The sequence below is a fragment of the Anomalospiza imberbis genome, chromosome 7 (assembly GCF_031753505.1).
Source record: "Anomalospiza imberbis isolate Cuckoo-Finch-1a 21T00152 chromosome 7, ASM3175350v1, whole genome shotgun sequence".
Taxonomy (NCBI): Eukaryota; Metazoa; Chordata; class Aves; order Passeriformes; family Viduidae; genus Anomalospiza; species Anomalospiza imberbis.
This window is the reverse complement of record NC_089687.1, coordinates 16,356,410-16,378,122: the sequence shown is the minus strand read 5'-3', so window position 1 is coordinate 16,378,122 and position 21,713 is coordinate 16,356,410. Positions and strand designations below refer to the sequence as shown.

The 21,713-nt window shown below is 42.8% G+C and overlaps 1 protein-coding gene across 6 annotated transcripts in view; it reads right to left on the bottom strand.

Moving 5' to 3' along the window:
• The window catches only part of LOC137477054 (unconventional myosin-X-like), an 89,156-nt gene that overhangs the window by 12,131 nt on the left and 55,312 nt on the right, over nt 1-21,713 (bottom strand). For all 6 annotated transcript variants that reach the window (XM_068195638.1, XM_068195637.1, XM_068195636.1 and 3 more), the window contains 11 exons: nt 21,340-21,446; nt 16,758-17,063; nt 12,884-12,923; nt 10,610-11,401; nt 8,479-8,602; nt 7,770-8,013; nt 6,858-6,953; nt 5,132-5,225; nt 4,482-4,537; nt 2,713-2,855; nt 1,236-1,430 (listed from right to left, as the gene is read on the bottom strand). In XM_068195638.1, coding sequence (XP_068051739.1) covers nt 1,236-1,430; nt 2,713-2,855; nt 4,482-4,537; nt 5,132-5,225; nt 6,858-6,953; nt 7,770-8,013; nt 8,479-8,602; nt 10,610-11,401; nt 12,884-12,923; nt 16,758-17,063; nt 21,340-21,446 — 2,197 coding nt within the window. The remainder of the gene's footprint in view (nt 1-1,235; nt 1,431-2,712; nt 2,856-4,481; nt 4,538-5,131; nt 5,226-6,857; nt 6,954-7,769; nt 8,014-8,478; nt 8,603-10,609; nt 11,402-12,883; nt 12,924-16,757; nt 17,064-21,339; nt 21,447-21,713) is intronic.

Below are 21,713 nucleotides of genomic sequence, written 5' to 3'. Positions count from 1 at the left end.
TGGCTTGGTGGTGGACTTGACAATGTTAGGCTAATGGTTGGACTTGGTTATTAAGAGCTCATTGATTCTCTTTTTGCCTGTAGCTTGTGGCTGATGAAAAACCCCTGCTGCTATCATAACAGTATACAGTGTGTCTGGTTAAAATCCACTAGGCAGACGTTAACATCCCCATTCCCAAAACAGATTTATCAACAGGGAAGTCCCAGTTCAGATTTTGGTACAAAGACAGCTTTCCAAGATGCAAGTATCTTGCAGGGTAACCTGACTACTTGCCTGCCAACCAGGCAGCTCACTGTCACAGACAGCATTTAGACTACACTATCCTGTTAATCACTTGAAAAATGACCACTCTACACACAGTGCCTAGTCAGATTGCCAAATCAACTCTCAGAATTTTTAAAAATATGTTTGACGACCTGAGAGAACGTGTCAAAGCGATGGCAATTCTATCTGCTAAAGGCAGCCCATGACATCTGTTGATACCAAAAATGTTGACGCTTTCTTGTGAATGAGCAGAATAAATTTCATCTCATCACACTTTTCTAAATACCTCCAGCTTCTAGCCCTTTTAAAAGGTATCCCAAACAACTCCAGTATTCAAATGTCCAGTTTTCCAAGTCTTTTTCTAAGGTTCACAATCTTTGTAAGGGGGATTCACCCTTTATCCCATAACCTGGGTTCTCTTCCAACTCCTAAGGCATGCAATGGAGGATCGTGCCAGATCCTGCCCTTCCAATTCTGTCATGTTGCACAGAAAGCAAACACAGGCCTTTGCTATCTTTTGTTTCTATCCAGTTGAGTGGTACCATAACACATGCACTGTACTTCCCCTGCAGTGTATGGGATGGCTGCTATTTAAGAAGTTAACTGACCTCAGAGACAAATGCAGGTCATGCTACAAAGTGACGGTTCTGGAGATGTACTAATAATTAGTGTCAACTACAGGAACTCGCACCTGTTACCTTGCCTGGGGAACACTGAGATAAGCAGTGGCTCCACTCAGTGAGAAACATCAGCACTCTGCACCTGTGTCAGGTGTGAGGCACTTACAGTCACTTGCACACTTTGCAAATCTCTTACAGTTTCCACGGGCAGAGATGTTTGCAGCCAGACACAAATCCTCAGAAGACATCAAGACTGCCTTCTCAACATGCCACACCACTACAGTCCTGCACCATCCCGTCTTCAGGAGCTGCACGCCTGGAGTCTGCTCTTTACCACCGTCTCCCTCTCACCTGTGTCTTTGAAGACCCTCTCGTCGGGCTGCACCACGGAGCAGAGGCTGTTGAGCACGAGCGTCCCGAGCTTGGCAGCCGTGCGCTCGGACGACTTGTAGTAGTCGAGGGCAGTGTTTGTCAGAACAAACCAGCGCTTCTTCATCTTCAGAGAGGACATCTTGTTGCTGCTCTGAACCTCCTTATGAAGCCAGCCTAGCACGGAAACACAAACATGTCATTACGTGCATCTCTTGCTCCCGTGGTCAGGACAAATAATTTCACTGTCATTTTAGATATTTTGCAAAATAAAGGACAAAAAAAAGATTAAGAAAATTCAATACTTCAACAGAAAAAAATTACAGCCTGCATTGCTAAAGCTGTCAAAAAGATAATTTTCTACTCAGACGTATAAAAAGCGATGTCCACCCACAAGGCAAAATGTTCAGAAAAGGTGGGACTGAACCAAGAGGCTCAGAAAAAAAGAAAATATATAGATCTTCCTGAATATAGGCCTTTGTGTCTATTCTGCTGTTACAGAGACATCTTATTAGGAAGAGCAGAGCACACTCTGCAAAGGATCATTCCTTTTTCTCTTTGACTAATGAAGGATACTAGGTAAAAGGAACTGTTGCCTTGCAATTAAGCATTTTGAAGTTAAGGTACTCAAACTGTTGTCTTATAGTCTACTTTGTATCATTCAATCTCCTTGAAATTTTTAACAGTGGAAGGCTTTTGCCACATTTTGGTGACCCTTTTCTTCTGCCTTTCCATGACCACTCCATGACCTTTATTTCTTCATAGACATTTCTGGAAGATACAAGGCAATTTGCTCATGCACTTGCTTTCCACAGACTGGATCAGGAGTGTCTTCATTTAAAATTTAAAATATTTAAAACAAATGGGTGAGTATTTTGCAATATATATGTGATCCCTATTCATGCTTCGCCATCTTCAACTAAGCTCTGACTAAAGATGTAATTTAAACCTTTTGCTCAACCTCAGAGAATTTTTCTCACCTCACTATGTCTACCATAACCAGGTTAGTTAGTTTAGCTGAGGACAGCAGCAATCCCACAAAGATCTCTCTCCCTTCCTCCCTCTCTACATGACAGGTGTCAGAAGGAACTGAGTTGCCAACAAAAGCCACAGTGTCATGTTATAGTCCATCTCAGCCAGCTGCTCCTCATCAGCAGCCATGCTCCTTCCTATTCCCTGGTGGCATTTGCCAGACATGTTTAAATAGGCTAGAACTATCATCAGAAAATGAAACATATGAAGCACTTTTTTTTCCACCTGGCAGGGAATTAGATAAAATCCAGGGCTAGCACACACATGACATGGCAAACAGCAGGCAGGGAGGTGGTGGGGGGGGGCAGAGAATGAGAGTCTTTGGGGAGCAGCTAAACCCTAGACTGAATTAGCAACAATCAAATTTCCCTGTCAGATTGTAAGCAGAAGATGAGTTTCACATGTAATTGCATGTATTTCCTTTCACCTCTCACAAGGAACTCCTGACCATCCACCTTGGATTCGCCTTTGGGTTTCTGCAGCAGGGAGATCCAGTGATGCATTTCCTCAGGAGTGTCGCTGTTGCAGTGAATCACACGATTGGCTGTGATGATCACAAAAGAATTCGGTCTGCCAGAAAACAAAAGCATTAAAATTAGTCATAAGCATGCAAATAACACACAGCACACCCAAAGTAATGTTTTTTACCTTCACATAAACAGAAAGACTTTCTGAATACAAACTACAGAGTGCAAAAATATTTAAGATCAACTCTTCTTCAGTTGCTCTGTCAACTGATGAATGCAGAGACCAGCTCAATGAAAATAAATATCTTTCAAAAGCTACTTCCAAATACTAGAAAATATTAACTATCTAATAGGCAGCTGTAAAATGTCCTTGGCTCATTAGCAAAGGACTTTGACTGATTGGAGTGAACCAGTGCTTGTAGCACTGGGCTGAGCTGGGACAGCCATTCTCCTCGTACTTATTAAAACCACTGATGCAATAGCAAACACTGGTCTCAGTAGGATCAGCTAAAACATGTTTGAGACTGGTTTTATAAAAGATGAGCTGATCCTGACAAAACAGAGGAGAAACACTGTGTTGCTCCTGGATGACTTTCTCCTTCTCTTGCAACTGTATCTTACCAAAAGAATATTCACAATTCTGTACAGAATTGATGCTTTACAGGAAAACAGAAAAATAGAAGTATGACCAGTTCCAAGAGGGATAGATTCATAAACCTTTGAAAGCAAAACCAGATTTCTATGAGAAAAGTAGAATGCAAGTATGAAGCAAAAGATGCAATCAAGCTCTCTAAGAAAAATGCATAAACCTATGGAATATAAAAATAAGCTGCATAAAAATGTGGGTTGAGAATAAGCATTCTACTCAGAATTTGTTTAACATTGTTTCAAACACCAGTATTCCAGAAAAGTGTACCTCAGCACATACATAAACAAATTTTGACTGGTGAGCTTACTATTTGTTTCTAGTTTTCATGGGTTCACAGATTAATTATGAGGAGTACAGGCTGAGAACTGCCTAAAATGTTTTCATCTATGAAATCTTAGTTCACTTCTGAAATGCATTTTCTAAGCTACTAAAAACAAAGTCCTAGCAATCTGTGTGAGAGCCCAGAGCTCTGTCCCCAGACCACAGATGTAACTTAATAGCTAACATTTTACTTCAGCAGTGTGGTGAGTATCTTTGCCCTGGCTGAACCTGTTAATATGTGGGAAATAATTAAATGTTAACATAAAGTGATATGAAATGTCCCATCATCTCTTCTCTGAAACTAACTAAAGGTCTGTGCTCCATTGCATTGCAAAGATATCAAGAACACAGATCTCTAAATTCCTCCATTATTCTTCCACAATTTTGCTTCTTTCCCCTAAATTTACAAGATTAACTCAAAATTACTCTGTTGAAAAAATGCAAGTGCTGCTTTTGCTGGACATATTTGTTCAGTGCTAGTAGTAGATAAAACTATAATTTTCTGGCATTGAGATTATGCTGTTTTCACTTTTAGGAGCTGAAGGAAAAACTCTGACTCGAAGAGAATACATATATGGACTTCATGCCTATGAAGTGACATTGGTTGGAACAAGCTAAAGATTTCAGCAATGTTTGTTTGTTTGGAGAAAAAGATGTATGAGTTTACACAAATACAAACCCCAAAGGAAATGTGGACCTACCCACAAAAATATTGTAGGCAGTTTCTGATTTAAGAGATGGTCAGATTGCTGTACCTACCTATCAGGATTGTCTGAGGCACAGACAGAGTCAATAAGCCCAACATCCAGGGTTCCCTGTAGAGTGAAGAAGACACAGATTGCATTTTAGATTACAGGTGTTCTCCTCTGTGAACAGGATATCTGAATTCCAATAGCTTGAGTAGAAATGAACACACGAGAAAGGCACAAGTGAGTCATCCTTGCTCTCTAAACAGCATAAGATTGCAAGGGGCTCCACAGGACTGGAGGAAAAACAGTTACAAGTTTCCAGAGGGTATTATGAAGGTCTGAAATAACCTTAGCTATTATCTCTGTACTGGCAAAATACATAAATACACCGTTTTGTCCAACTGCTATCTTCTGTCTGGAATAACTGTGACCCAGACTAGTCCTATCCAAAGACATTTTATCTGTGTGAGGCAGCCTCCCTCTTCTCCTCCAACTGAAAAGAGCTATCTGTGATCAAGCTGAGCAACCCACAACAAGCACCCTGTTCCCCACTGCTTACCCTCTCTGCTAACAGCTTTGCTGTTTCTTTATAATTACCAGCATGCAAGTCTCTTACACCGCTTAAGTAGTACAGCACTGCATGTGCTGGAAAAACATGCACAAATAGTTAAACACAGAGGGCTCCAAGCATGCCCAGAGGCTGGTTGCACAGTAACTCACCACAGCATTCTTTGGATTGGCCTGCTCATCCTGCATTTCTCTCAGCTGCTGTGCTGTAGCGCTGTGTACTCGGCTCAAAACATTAAACCAGCCACTGCCAATCAAAACAGAATCAGAGTTAAACTGTCGGTAGTGAAACTGGCTTGAGAACATGATCAAGGAACCTGGAAAGATTTCAGTGGGAAAATTTCTTCATTCACAATTTCCTGAATACTATGTCAAAACATCTCTTGGGCTGATCATACCAGATTCCAATGTCTTCCTTCCTCCTTATTTATCCATGAAAATTCTGTGCATGATCTTCAACCCACTGACAGCTGCTCCTGCAAAATCCAGTTTTCCACTTGTTATTCAAACGACTCTTAAGTAGGCAGTGGCTTTACAGGGAGTCCATGTCAGCAGACTGAGAAGAGCATACAGCACTTGTAAAAACAGGGTCAGTTGGGAATTTTCCTGGACTAGAGTCCTAGAGATGCCTGGGAGCCTTCTTGATTAGTCTCTCTCTGATCTGCTAATAAACTTGAAAGTCATATGGCTGGCAATTAATCATGGGTTTGTTTGTAAGTGAATTTGGAGTCAAGCTTTTTGTCTGCGAAAGGGCTTCACTTGCAGACATATCTGGAGGCTAATTGCTGTTGCAGAAAAAGCAGATTCTTATCTGCAGCTTCCAGTGAGATCAGGAAACATCCATACTTCATGGAGGATTCTCAAACTGGATACTCTGTGACATCTGCTAATCTGCCCTTTGCCACTGCAAGTGCTGGTGCCTTCTCCCTCAGAAGAGAGACTGACAGGGCACAGACAGAGGCCACATTTGGTTTACACTCATCCTAACAATTCTGCAGTGTTATCTTAGGGCATGCCTACTGCAGTTGTGGAAGTTCTGGGTTAAGAAGTTACTGTTTGTTCCACCACTGCTCCCTACATTTGCCTGTTTCTTGTCCATGCGGCTGTTCTTCTGTTTCAGTCTATTTCTGTTAAATTGTATCCAAACACCTTCCCCCTTTCTCTCCTACACCAAAATAATAATAAATCCTAAATAACTTCACAGAATCAGTAGATCAGAGAAACAGGTACACCATCAGGGCTGAGAGAGCAAAAGCCTTGGTTAAAGTGGGAATACCGGAGTGGCTGGGGACAGTAACCTCTTAACTTGGTTCTGCATAGCCAGGACAGGTTGTCCAACCTGCCCTTAAACAACTGATTCCCACTGTCTGGCCAGGATGCCAAGAAGGAAGGACATGAGTCACTTGTTTGCTTTGCACTGGGAAGATTTTATCAGATGACACTACAGACTCTGATAAGCTGCAGCTTTTTTCTGTCTCCTGGATAAAACCCAGCTGCTCTCACAATCATTTACAGACAACATGAATAGACTTTTTGTTTGATTCAAGATTCCATTAAATAAATAAATCAGCTATTAGATGTTCCAGTTTATATTAAGGTTTGTGTGTCTGCTGAAGTAACCCTTGAATTCCACATGCTCACAGCCACATGAGAAGCTGGCAGTCCTGTGACTGCCAGACTGAACCACAACCTTGGTAGCTGTAACATCCAGTCCCCAAAGTAGGTGTGATGCATCCCAGGAAGTACAAAATGACACTCTGGAACAAATTCCCCCTTTTCTCCAGAAAAAGGGAATTGATTCTGTTTCTCAAACTCTCCCATGAGTAGGTGGGTCAGGCCTGCACTGAATGAACAAACCTAACAAAACTCCCTGCTGTACCTAGCATCTTCTGGTGACTCTGCAACAATGTGGTAAACTCGGTCTTCTGTCACAATGTCCAAGGCATTCTCCTTTTCATGAATATCCACAATCTCTCTGGAACACAAGAAAGCACAAGAGCCGAAGCTGAAAACCTTTCACAGGCCTGAATTCCATCTGGTCGATTCTTTCACATCATACCCTTCACCACACGGAAGGGAAAGCACTTGTTCAGATGGCTTGTAACTCTGACAGAAATACAAAATTCCGCCAATACGCATCAAGATGCTTAAAAAGATCTGTACGGTTAAAAACCAAAGCTTAAGGCATTATATGGATTTTCAAGACACCAGCAGACTAAATGGAAGAAGAGGTAACAGGGAGGATGATATAGAGATCTGTTTACAAAGTCAGGTGTGCCATTCTTTTTGGCACTTTACAGGTCTGCATAATGCTAAAAGGTGACCACTCTATCCTTTCTTACAGCGGGAGCTGAGGAATTGACTATGGCAGCAGAAAGAGCATTCAGGACTCAGGAAAAGGCACAGTACATGCTGCCAAATTCAAATCCCGCTGTGAGCTTCATAATACCTCTGTGAAATGCCTGGAAAAGCCAGAAAACAGATGGAGTCTGGGTAGGAGAGAACGCATGGGGTATGTACTTAATTAGCCTCTCCTGGTCTGGCTCCATCCATGGCTTGGAAAGAGCTTCTGCTGGATTATGAAAGGCAAGACTGGGAAAAGAACTATCAAGTAATTGCAGACTCCCTCCAGAGTAAAACTAGATGCTGTAATTGTCTTTTTCTTCCTTTGTTTCTACTTCTCCAAGCACCATGGGAGATACACATGCCAATGAACAGCAGCACTGGACCCTTCGTTACTGATTTAGAGAGTGAATACTAGGGGATCAAAGGGATTTCTTTTTGCACTCACTTTGCCCTTCTGATATCAATAGTCCCCTTCAGCTTTTCCTCGCTATCATTCTCGAAGTACATCAGCTTGGATTCTCGAAGCACAAACCAGCGGCGTTTCCAGTTGCGGCGTGAAAGGGTTGACATTCCCCCGCCTTTTTTGTAGAGCCAGCCTGACTTCAGGGCCTCCTGCTTGGTGCGGAACCACATGAAGGCCTCGTTCTTCAGGACACACCAGCGCCGCCGCCATGGGTTCATGAGACCTCCTGCAAAAGCGGGGGAGCAACATTTCAGCAGACACGCAACAGGGGCCTTGCTTCCATTCTGATCCTGCTCCTGGGGCAAGAATAGTTGCCACCTCAGTTCCTATATCAAAAAAAGGAACTGGAGGAGAGAAACCAAACATAGAAAAAACAGAACAAAACTAGTGAAACAAAAGCAAAATATAGAAATACATGCACTACTCAAGTATTTTTGTTCTGACTTCAGTTTCATAGCTGAGAATGAATCATTTAAGGCCATACCAAGTAGGAACAATTAAGTCTCAGTGGCAAAAATATGTGACATCCAGCCATCACTTTATTTGTTGTTTTAAATAAAAGAAGAAGGAAAAAAAAAGGAGAATAAACTGAGAACTAAAATCAAGTAAAGATGATGATTCTGGACAAACAGAAGATGAAAGCAGGTTTCCTGGATCCCATCCAGCCACAGTTTTGGCAAAATCCACTTACCTTTCATGTAGAGGTAACTGTGAAAATAGGGTGGACCTGAACCATTGAAGATAGTGATTCGTCCATTACAAAACTCCTCATCTGTATCAATGTAAACATCCACTTCTTCCTCACTCTCCAGAAACTAAAGAAAAAAGAAGAGATATAGGCTACTTGGGCTCTCCTGGTCGCAGGAGGACTGGAGTAGTTAACAGGGTTAAAGAAGTCACACGATCAGAAGGTGCAAAACTACACCTAGTCCCTTTGCAAAAAAAGCACTACAGTAAAAGTAGAGGCTTGACAGCTTATCCATTAATGCCTAAAGCAAGAGCATGGAATTTTCATACCTGAAAGGAGAGCAGTGGACATGGCTAGAAAGCTCCAGTTCCCTGCAGTAACAGAACTTCCTGTTTTTAATGCACAGCCCACTTTGCAAAATCTAATTTGATGGGATTAAGAGAGAATTTTTCTTTTTGGAGAAGTTTTCTGAATTTTCTGGCAGAAAGGCCACAATACCAGACAAGATGGAACAAAGATTTAACCCCAGCAAGGAAATTACTTACAAATAATTGGGTTGATCAGGAAAAAAGCACAGCCCAGGATAACTGAACCCTAAAAATATCAATCCAAATTACTGAAATAATAGTACTGAATTTACTCATCTCTGTTCTCCAACCAGATAAAGGCCCTCAGCCATGAGAAAGTATTTCACACACAAAATAATTTCCTTTACCTTAAATACAATTTCCTTTGATTTGCTTTATTAATTTAATAGTAATGAAGGCAGTTCCTTAGACCTTTTCCTTCCTCAAATGCATGTCGCTTCTTTTGATTTTTTCTTCTGTCTTCTCTCTGTGACCCTCTTTTGTCTCATCCCTGGTCCACTAATCCATTCTCTCCCTTGGCACTAAGTTTCAAAAACCAGGTAGTCTTGGAACACCAGCTACTGATGGGATCTTGACTCAGCTGTGGTTATCACTTCCTGTAGCTCACACTATGACAAAGTATCAACTGGCTTTTTCATTAGTCTTACTCACTGATTAGCCCAATAAAACCCTCCACTTCTATTTGCATTTTAAGGAGAATGGTAGAAACCAGCCTAAGCTGTGACAGAATGATTCATCATTTGAAGATTACCTGACAGTGATCTGTGAGTACCTGCCCACAGAGAAGGTACCTTTACTCAAGCAGATCACATAAAAAATTTAAATAGCTGGCAGCTGACATCAGGGAAATGCAAACAAGACAACCATGCAGCTTTTTAAAGAAAGGTCACAATCTGTCATTGAAAAAACATACTGAAGGAAGTAAATCGAGTTTCTAAAAAAAAAAGTATTTTGTAGTTCAAGTGTCTTTTCTCAGGGATATCATTTATTAGAAGTATTTTTGTGGCTGTCATTGGCTTCACACCTGAACTCCTCACAATCTTATGTGGGCTTTGACATCCTGTCCTGTAAGGGCATTTATCACAACATTATTAAGCAGCTGGCCTGAGAGCACTCAGCAAGTCCAGACCCAGTGTGGGATCCCAGCTGAGGTGCTGAAGTGCAAGGCCAATAGCCCAGCTTTACCAGCCTGACGTTGTCCCTGCAGCAGGAATGAAAAGGTTCAGTGATCCTGGCTGTGTGCATTGGGACCCAATCCAATCAAGCACAGTAATTTCTTCCAGCTTTAGAATAGCTTAACTTGTACACAGCAGCTGAAAATAAACCCTTGACTGTGAACAGACTAGAACAAGAGAAGTTTTAGTGATGGAGACAAGTCAAACCCCAGCCTTTCCCATTTCCTCTTGTCATTGCACACTGGAACCTTAGGCCCCTTCTGTGAAATCTCTCTAAGGTAGAACATACACCTACAAAATGCCAGTTGATTGCTTTTCTTCCTCCTAAAGGGTGTTACATTAACATATGGCAATGGAAACAATCTAAAATAGGTACAGATATACTAGCTTGTGTGCCAGCAGACACCAGACAATCACAAGCATTCTGGCCTTCAGCCTATCTATGACTCTTCCCTTTTTTTCAAGCTGATTATTGATATAAGAGAGAGTTACATATCAATAACTACCCAGAATGATCAGGCAAACAGTAAGAAGACAAAGATATTATAAACATCAACAAAGTCACAGAAAGATGAAGAGAGAGATTCTCACCGAGTCCAGGCTGCCACGGTTGGAGTCCAGGCTGGTACCATGGGAGTGTCTCAGACCCTCCTCATCATTCAGAGGCTCAGCTGAGGCGTTACCTGCATCTCCATAGCCATCAAACTCCTCATGGTCGTAGTCAGACTCCACATCAGGGGGGGAGGTGTAAATGGGCTCTCCTGCCTCTCCACTGTTACTCCTCTGTGTATCAGAGACAGTGCTGTAAACGCTTTCTGCTGGGTCAGACAGGGTTCTCTGCTCCTTTGGGCTAGTGGTTCTTTCTACAGGCAGTCCTGGAGCAGGGGCAACTTCTCCCACTTCCCTCCGGAGAAGCAAAAGGCTTGTGTTTGCAACTTCCTTTGAGTAGTTACCACTGGTTTTTGTGCCATGCTGATTTGAGACCACCAAACTGGAAGTTGGGCGTCCTTCATCATCAGCATGAAAACCCTCATCCACTTCTTCTTCAGCCAGTGGTGCCACCAGGCTGCAGTCAATGTTGAGTGTCCCCTCACTAGAAAGTGAGCGCTCTAAGTTCTGCACACTTTCATCCAGATTGCCAAAATCCAGAAGCTCCAAGAATTCCTGGGCAACCCTTGATGCCTCTTTTTCCAACCTCTGTATCTCTTCTTCTCGCTGCCGATAGATTTCATTCCTGGTGTCTTCAGAGATGACAGACATGTGATCCTCTTTCTGTTGCTGCAACTTTTCAATCTCCTTCTCCAGTCTTAAGATCTCCTCCATCTGACGTCTCTCTTCTTCTTGCAGGGGAATAGCCACCTCCTCAGTGTTTACAGTTTCCACCTTAAAGAATTTAGAACAGTGTTAATGCACTTTCTTCAACCTGTCTGTGTTCCTTGCCTGGACTTTCATTCATCCTGTCTCCTGTGCTTGCCTTATACTTACCATCTGCAGAAAGATGACTCCAAGCATCCTGAAATCATTCATGGTGTAAAAGCTAAAGGCAGAACTACTGGATCTTCAGGTACCTCATTTTTCCCAGCAATCTACCTCCATTATGAATCATACAAAGGAGCTCACTAGGTTCAGTGAATTTTTAGAAAAGTCTCTCTATCTGTTGGTCACTGTACACTGCAATTTGAATAAAAGCAGCCTGAAAGTCCATTCTCTCTTTTTGAACTCACACGCATATAGGAGAAAGCAACTATATATGAATACATATATGCATAGACTACTTAAGAGCTGAAGATTTCCCAGAAATTCATTAAAAGGTCTGGAAATTTCATTGTTTCTTGAAATGAGGATCTGACCATCAGAATCTGGGGCTGGAAAGGATATTTGCATGAAGCAGGACTCTATCCACTCCAACCACAGCCCAAAAAAAACTCCACCCAGAATTTCTCTGCATTCTTTAGCATCACTAGGTGGCTGATGGCTGACTGCTGAAGACTCTTACTCTTTTTTCCACATTGAAGTAAAAGGAAATTTCCAATAGATACATGATAATTGGAAGATGGAAGATACTGGTAACTTTCACTGGTGTTTAGGATAAAGCCACCCTCCCTTCTACAGAGGATGTTGAAACATACACATGAGAGAACAGATACACACATGAGAAAAAGTAAAAATAAATTCCAATAGGATTTCTTGTACTTCCTGATAGGACTTAAGACAATGCAGTCAATATATTGGCTCGTTTAAACCTTAATCCTTGTTTCCTTTATTTACCTAGTTGCTGGTAAACTCCTACTTGTGGATGAATGCATTTCTATGCTTCTAATCTCTCCTGAATAAAGATGGTCTGAAACTGAGGAACAAATGGTATGGGGAAAAAAAACCAATGAGATACACAGCCATTTTCACACACCTCGGGGTAGGTGGTCTGCTCTTTGGTATGTCAAGTACCAACAATTAGATCCGTTACAAGGGGTTTATTTTAGCCATGGCAGCAGTTGGCTGCACTCTTATTTCGGCTGTTACAGGCAACAATCCAGAAAAACACACTGTGTCACAGTGTAGCACATCACAAGGTTATCTAACAAGCTCAAGCAGTAGAGATAAAAATAGGATGCTGCATGTTCAATATGGAAATTTTCAAATAGAACCAATGCAAGCTCATACAAGAGCCTTGAAAAAGCCCTACCTTGTTAACTCTATGCACCTCTGCCAAAGCCAAACACCTGCAGGTTTTGACTGAACAAAGCCCATTCTTTAAATGGTCTTGTCACAATAACAGTATCAGTATCCAGGAAAACTAGAGGCAATGAAAGTCTCTTAACAGATATTCACAAGAAAACATGTGAAAAGAACAACTTTTAAACTTACCTGGGCCACCTGCAGTAGTGCATTCAGTTGCTCCTTTTCTCTGTCAAAAAACAAGATGTAACAGTCAGAGACAGACCTAGTTCTCCTATGTGAGGTTTTCAGAATTACATGGACACATCATCCCTCCATGGATAAGGTTAGAATGAGGTACCTGCTGTAAGACTGATTTAAAAGCTTTTGCAATTTAGTAAAAATCCAATTCTCTGTGGTTGGCATGACCTTTGTAGATATAACAGATTTTCCCCATGCACTTAACTTTCAGATCAATTAGGAAATTGGATTAGTTGGAACACACCAGGAAGGACATTAGAAACAGTGACAGAAAGACAAATCAGACTCATGATAAATGTAAACAGAATCTTCTGAAGTACAATAAATCTGTGAATATTGAGGTTGCATGTGTGTAATTGACAGATATCAGGAAACTGTTCATTTTTAAAAAACAGAATTATTGCAATACCACCACTGAATTTGTGTTTTGTTTTGCTTTTACTGTATTAAAGCCCCAACTCATGTAACTTCTCAGTGGCATGCAAAATCCAGTTTATTAGTGAAGACTGTAAGAGTCAGAGTTTGTTAGTAAACATGAGCAGAGGAGAAAAACTATCCCACGGTGTTGCAGCTCTACCCAGTTCAAAAAGGTTATACTCCAAAGCAAAGCTATCACTATGGCCAGTTTTTCCAGAACAAGTATGCTACAAGCAACTGAACCAGCAGACAGATAAATTCCAGGGTCATGCTTAGGGAGCAGGAACGGGATGCTGCTGGATGGAAGAAAGTTACCACTGCCAGTAGTGACTTTCAAACCTATAATTCAACCCCAGGGAGAACAGGAGAGCAATGATTTTTTTTCCCAGGCCTTGCAGATTTCCCCAGCCAAATTCTAAACTGCAGCTGCAAGTCACAAAGTCCTTAAAGCTCTCCTTCTTGTGCTCACACTCTCAAAAAAAATTCAGGAAATATTTGTAAATGAAAGCTGACATAAGTGAGAACCAGATGGTTCCAACCCTACTTAAAGATCCCTAGCAGTCATCATGAGTAAAACAACTGCCTTAAATGATGAGAGAGCTCAAAAGCACAACCATTTTAAAACACATTAGGAGTACCACCTATAATCTACATACTAACTCCTGCAACTGTTGCTCACAGTTTTTAAACCTTCGGTATTTCTTCCTGCTTTCTAGTCACCATCAACTGATCTACACTCTTCCTGAAATGTGATACCCAAAACTAGGGACAGTACTCAGACTGAAGGGTACTGAAGCATCACCCTACCTTACAGAAACAATTCTGTTTATAGAGAGCATTTGCTTTCTCCTCTCCCACAGCATGACACTGGTGACATATTCAGCTTAGCCTCCAGACCTTCCTCCTGCTGTGGAAGTAAGCATTCCTCCTCCGCTCCCTGTGCATTTGATTATTCCTGACTGTAAATCTGCATATGTCTGTACCAAAAGTCATCCTGCTTTTCAGATCCTTTAACTTGCCAAAATTATCTGAACTGTAATCCTAGGCTATATGCCTACAGCCCCTCAGCAGATGGTTTTATCTGCAAATTTAATAAGGATATTCATATTTCCTCATCGAAATTCTTATGAAAACATTGCACAAGCACCATATCCAGCACAGATCAAGGAAAAAATCCCATTCAAGAGTTCTCTTTTATTTAACAAAAAGCTAATATTGTTTACTAATTAAATGCAGTATAACCACAAATCCTAATCTTGTTTCACATACTTTTTTCCAAAGCAAATTTCTTCAAAGCATCTTAGAGTATTGTTATAACATATCAAAGCTCTTACCCAGCTTTTACCTACCCAAAGTCAAGTTACCTATCCTCCATGGCTTTTCCCTGTCCACAAGACATGCCATAAGACACCACAGAAGGAAACAGGTAACTCTAATGCTGTCTGTTTTTCAGACATCTACATTGGCTTAATTCCTTTATCAAGCATTTACAACTGTTTGATCATTTGTTTCAGTATCTTCCTGAGGTCAGGCTGACTGGTCCACAATTCCCTTATTCTTCCTTTTCCCATTTTAAAAGGGGGTCATAATTGTTTGGTATTTTCCATTTTTATGGAAAAACTACTACCCACATTACTATCCACAAAGGATAAGAAAGAGAACAGCTGCTGTTCTAAACTGCTTTAGCTAGTTCTTGAAGTATCCAAACATTACTTTCACTGAATTCCCATATCTTCTTTATAATTTGTGATTTGATTTATCTGAGCATTTTCTAACCTTTTATTTCCGTGGCATGTTCTGAATTCTTGGACATCCTTCCTAATCGTATTTAATATCCAACATTAAGCTTTTGGGGAAGATAAAAATAGCATCAAATACCTCATTTTTTTCTCAACATTATTATTTTCTTCCTGTTAAATGTCAGACCAAATTGTTCCATGTCTCCCCTCTGCTAAAAGTGTTATGTACAATAACTGCATGCCAACTTCTGGTGCACTACAGCTCAAATTGCACCTAGGTCCTTTTGACTTAGCCAAGCTGGTCTGCTAGTATGGTCCTGGCTATTCACTCAGGTGCCATTTAACGTTAATTAGAAAATGAAAATAAAATGAGTTTGCCTGATTCCTAGAAACACTGACACTTCTCTGCCATGATGCTTGGTTGAACACATCTCTCATGGTCTGGGAACTAAAGGGCAAAAACACTTTATAGCGAATAAACTAGACAGGTCCTTCCTTTTATTATAGAATGAAACACTGAGTTGGAAGGGATCCATCAGGATCAACGAGTCCAACTCCTGGTCCTGTGCAGGACACCCCAAGAGTCACACCATGTGCCTGAGAGCATTGTCCAAACGCTTCCTGAACTCTGTCAGGGTTGGTGCTGTGACCACTTTTTTGGGGAGTTTATTCCAGTGCTGACAACCCTCTGGGTGAAAAACCTTTTCCTGGTATTGAACCTAAATCTCCCCTAACTCAGCTTCCTGCCATTTCCTCGAGTTCTGTCACTGGGCACAAGAGTCAAGAGATCAGAGCCTACTCCTCCTCTTCCCCTCATGAGGATGTTGAAGACTACAATGAGGTCTTCCCAATCTCCTCTTCTCCAAGCTGAACAAATCAAGTGACCTCAGCCACTCCTCATACAGCTTCCCCTCCAGACCTTCAACATCCTCACTGCTCTGCTTTGGACACTCTCTAGTTTAATATCTTTTTTATATTCTGGTGCCCAAAACGCACACAGGACTCAAGGTGAGTGCTTCTAACCTTAGGATTTCCTGATGCTTGCTACAGGGTCTGATGAGATCCCCCTTTGGGAAAGTACGTAACAAGCCTAAAATAACTACTTCTGAAAAGCAAACAATCGCACAATTATAAGTTGAAATGTATATAATAATAAACCCAGCAGAGTCCAGCAAGTGCAGCAAGCATCAGAGCTGACCCCACATACAGCACCACTTCCATTTGCCACAAGAACTGCTGGGTAAGTTCCTTCATTCCCATGGGGGTTTCCTGCCATCCTTCCCCTTTGTCTCCCGACAGCACGGTCACCTGCAGAGGCCATCATCCTGAGGGGGAGGCTCTGATGCCATTTTCCTTTTGACTCCCTATGCACCACTGCCTGTGGCGGGTGCCATCTTGGAAAGGGGTATTTCCACCAACTTGGGTTTCAATTTGCTCTCAGGGAGTTTGTGAGATTTAGCAATTTTGTATATAGTGAATATTTACTGTTGTTTTTCACCTGTTGCAGTTTTGCTTGTTAGTAAACTAATTTTTTCACTTATAGCCACTTGTATTTGTTCCTTATTGGTGGTAAGGGACTAGTTAAAACAAAGGGGGAGAACTCATTCTAGAATGTTCCCCTTTAAATTGTCTAAACCCAACACAGAATGCAAGATACCATCTTGTACCTTTCCTTCACCTCTTCCTCTTCCTGTTTCCTCCTACGCTCCTCCTCTTCTTGCCATTGTCTTTCCTCTTCCTCTCTTCTGATCTGCTCTTCCTCCTCTTGCCTCCTTCTCTCCTCCGCTTCCTGCTTCCGCCGGAGTTCCTGCTGCAGCAGGTGCTGGTAGAGGCTGCGAGCCAGGCGGCCACGCCAGTGCTTCTGCAGGGTCACTGCAGAGGCCTTCAGGCGCAGCAGGCTCTTCTTCCAGAAGTATGCTCGGTAGTTCTTTTGGATTATAACAACACTGGATAGCACCTTCTGATACTTCTTCCTAAAAACAGAACCACACACTTAATGCATCACTAAGTCATACACACTCTGCATTTCTCACACCCTTGCATACTGACCACATCCACAGAAAAGTCCTTTTCAAAAAACACAGGTCAGAAGTGACATGATTCCTGCTCCTCTCCAGCCACTCACCACCTGTAAATCATATTCACCTCACTGTTCTCCCTCCTGATCTACCAATAGTTTGTTTCAATGGGCACCTACTTTTGTGAAGACTCTCAGATGATGAGGGAGAGATATTTGGCCATGGAAAGGGAAGGACCTCTGGCCCAAAGTCTCCTTGCATTGCACATAAACACATTCACTGTGCAGTGAGCATAATCATTTAGTATGGATTTATCAGAATAGAAGTATACAAATGCCCTTACTATATGAGAACAAATATTGCTCCATCTCTTAAGTGGTCAAAAGCAAATTACTCCAGGAAAGGCAAAAACAGTGCAAAAATAGTTTGGTGACATTAATTTCACACTGTCTGGGAGAAAACACACTGATACTACAATATTGATAGCTGAATGAAACATTGTAACAACTTCACATAAATAAATACTTCTACTGCACAACATTTTGCCTAAACAAGAATCACAGAATATCTGGAGTTGCAAGGGACCAAGTAGGATCATCAATGATATCAAAATCAGCTTTACAGCACTTCTAAGAACATGATAGGGCCCCAAAACACAACAATCACGATTCAGTCTAGTAATGTTGTAGAAAAGTCAGGTTTTGCCTCTGCATTAAAGACTATCTTTATCAAGGACATGAAAAAAGTTCCTGGAAGAAGTTTGTACATGATACATAACCTGGGCAAATAACAGGAGTTACCATTACACAGTAATCTGGATCAATTTGTAAGCCAGATTCAAGCAAACATTAAACAATCCAAAAGAGCTAATCATAAGGTTTTGTATTGAAGAATCAAAGGCCAAACATGACTGATGTGGGACTATGCTGGGAAGCAGCAAGTCAAAACTGGATTTTTGAGCCCCAGATCATCACGCAAAGGCAAACTTCCATCACAATGCAATCGAAAAAATACTACTGGGATTCTTAGTCTTGTAAGCAGAAATATTGCTGTACAGAATATTGCTTTTATCCTGTGTTCTGTGCTAGCACCCCCATTTCAAGAACAATGTTAGACCCTCAAGTGCTTTCTGAGGAAGAAGGATTGGAATCAGAAATTCAGGCTTACAGAATGAGAGCAATTGCTCCATGCAGGACCTTAAGAAACAGAAAAGCCTAAGGAAAGGCTTTACCCCACTGAAAGTATCCACATTTCTTTTTTTGCAACAGGGGCCATAAGATTAAACCAATCTGAAGCTGACATCTATTAAGGCTGAAAATAAGCAGACATTTTTTAAAGTATTTTAATATATTTAGATGCCTCAGTATCTTGCACCGAGGAAACAACCATTGGTACTAGTCAAATAAAAAATTTCTTTAATCCAAACCAGAACGCGCAGAGAGAAATTCTATGGGGCTGTTACACAGGATCTTGGGCCAGCAGGCTATAGTAATCCTTGAGGTCCTACAGTCCTAGAAAGCACACTGGAAATACCATGGTATTCTCACATAAACTTCCCACACGCCTTCTGCAACACCCTGAGGAAAAGACACACCTTAAAATCCCTGTCCTGGCAGGGAAATTCCCTTCAAATGGCAACAGGGACCCATGCTGACAGCTTGCCACCTCCCTGCACATCAGATACATCAGCCCAGTCAAGAAAATCAGGAGAGGGATGCTAAGAGCAGTAATGTGCACAGGTCGTGCTCTTTTCCATAAGTATTAAGTCAAAGGGAGGAAGCACAGAGAAAAGAAAACGAAAGGCAAGAGGTGATAAGAAGGAGGAGGTTTTAGGTTAATTACTCCTGGGCTGCAGTCCCCTCATCCCCACTCCTTCTGTCCACCCTGTGTCCTGCACATGGGGTGTGAACAGCTGCACATGCACTCTCTGCCAAGGCAGACTAAGTGCATCAAAAAGGGTACTCTGACTTTTACAAAATGCATCTGCCAGAAACTCTCTCAAGTGCAACATGTGCCAAGCCCTGCCCAGCTCCAGGCCAGCTCTGCCTGCTAATCTGCCAGGCTGAAGTGCCCCCTCATTCCTCATGACCACAGCCAAGCTTGCAGATGCCCTTCAGCTGGAATTGCTGCTCACAGGCTGTGAATTTCACTCCCCTTGTTCAAGCTTTCACTCACCCTTCTGCACTGGCCAAAGAAGTTCAACCTGCAGACCAAGAGGAGGGGCTGGGACACCTCCCAACCATGTATCACACCAGAGAAGGCAGGATGGCTGCAAGGCTCCAATGCTGTATTTGAAATTTACTTAATTATTCTGTCAATGAGCTGTAGTTAGCAGTTATGCCTCCAAGAACTAGAGATCACAGGGTTATGGAGCAATTTACTACTGTCTTCTTCCCATGAAGAACAGTTCTGAAGAAACCACGGGCACAGCCAAATTCATACATGGATCCAGCACTATGTGGTTTTTAGCTGGTGAAGCTGTTACCTGCATCTCAGAGCTCCACAGATTAGCTACATAAGAATGTGGTCATTTCAATGGGCTTGATTTTCTTGTCTCACATTTTAGTGATCAGAGATACTAGGCTGCATAGGCTGCAGGGAATGAGAGCAAAGAAAACCTGGTTCTCCAGGCTCACAGAACAAGTTCACAAAGGGGGAGAAACCAGTAAAATCCTTCCTTTGCCAGTCTACTTTGCATGAGACCAAATGAATTTAAATACACTTATACTTGCAAAACTAACAGAAACGGTATCAAGCTTAAGGCAGCACATACTGGCATTCCTGCCCAACTCTGCACAGACTATTCAGCACTTGCCCAGATGAACTCCTGCCTGCTGGACTTTTTTCCATACAGGTGCAGTGCAACTGGAAACTCTCTACACAGAAAGTTTTACAGACACCCTTTTCAGCTCTTCTTTACTGCCTGCTCTCCTCCCCTGTGAAGTCCAGTTACCTCCAGCTGCTTGTGAAGATTTACACTCTGGCTGCAGAAGCACAGCTTGTCCTTAAGGATGAGACTCATAACAGCAACGTGTGGGATGAGGAATCCAGAAGTGTGGAGGTTGAAGGACCACAAGATTTCTAACCAAGAGGAGCAGTGCTGCCACACAGTCTCCATCACAGCCCTGCAGGACAGCAGCTTCCTTCCCAGGAACTCAGAAAAGCAATAATCCAGTATACCTGCAGTGATGTTTCCCAGCAAATCAATTTTCCTGTGCTAATCCCTACCCCTCTATCCAAATGCTAGACACAAAGTTAAAGAGAGAAGAGGACCTGACACAAAGAACTTGCAATCTCATGTACAAACAATAGAGTGAGCTCATTTGTCTTCCTAGAGGGAAATAAATAAATGAACTAAAAGCCCCAGAGACCAAATGTGTATTTTGCTGATATTCCACATTGGCAAGGCAGGGTACAACCCTTGCACACATTTCCCAATGAAAAATGAGCTACCTGGTGTAACTGGAGCTCTAAGAAGAGTGCCTGCTGAAACAGCTCTGCTGGACAGGGATTTCACCTCCTCACAACCCTGACTGACAGGTGTCTGGAGCAAAGACCAGCCAGGAAAGAGCATCTTACTGGGATTAAGTGTGCATACCACAGCCATTAAGGAGTCAGCTGTTGCACTGACTTCGAGGGGCAGAGGAGGGGCCGTTTGTCTGCAGTTGGTTCTCCCAAACCTTCTCTGGTCAGGTGCAAAAGGGAGAGGCAAGAGGAGATTACTGTTGCAGAGCTGGCCAAAAACCAATTCCGAACAGTTAATTAAAAGGAGAGGGAGATCACAAGGCAAACAGGCAGGGCGAGGAAAGAGGGTGAGCAAAGGCAGAACGGCAAGTGAGGAAGAAGCAATTGGCAGGGGGAGCAGAAACAGAGTTGACAAGCACGAGGGAAAGGAGGGGACCCAAAGCATAGGTGGGGCCCAGCCAGGAGAGCCCTGAAGGCAAGGAAAAGGTGTCATCACAGGCAAGCAATGGGTACAAAGTCCACGGGAAGCCCGCTGAGCAGCGTTGAGGGAAGGTGCGAACGTGCACATAACTGAAAAAGAGGTGCCAAAGGTGCAGGAAGGTTTCAGCAGAGCCGATGCTGGCAGGGAGGGCACATTCTGCAACTCTCCCTTAGAATACAGGAGGGGAAGACGGGACGGATGCTAAGGGACTAGAGAGCAAAGCAGGGTGTCGGGGCAACCCAGGCACGCAAGCACAGGGATGGTGGGGCAGCCCCCAGCACTGACCTTGCCATGTAGCCCAAGACGTGGGCCCGGATGACTATAGCTGCTTTCCTCAACTGCTCTTCCCGATCCTTCTCCAGCTTCTGCTCAAGAGCTTCCTTCAGGAAAACCTGACGCCACGGGGAGGAGTTTCAGTAAACACAAAGAGAGGAAAGAAGTCAGTCCCCGGGAGAGCCGGGCGGTTTCATCCCCGGCTGAGCGGCGCGGGGAGCGCTCCGTGCCCGGGCGGCCGCGCTGCCGCCGCCCCCGCGCCTGCCCCGGCGCTGCCCCGCGGCGCCCGCACTCCGAGCGCCGGGAAAAGTTTTACAGCGGCGTGAGCCAAACTCCGTGCCCAACCCCCGCCGCCCTCACTCTGTGGTCAAGACTTAAAAGAGAGA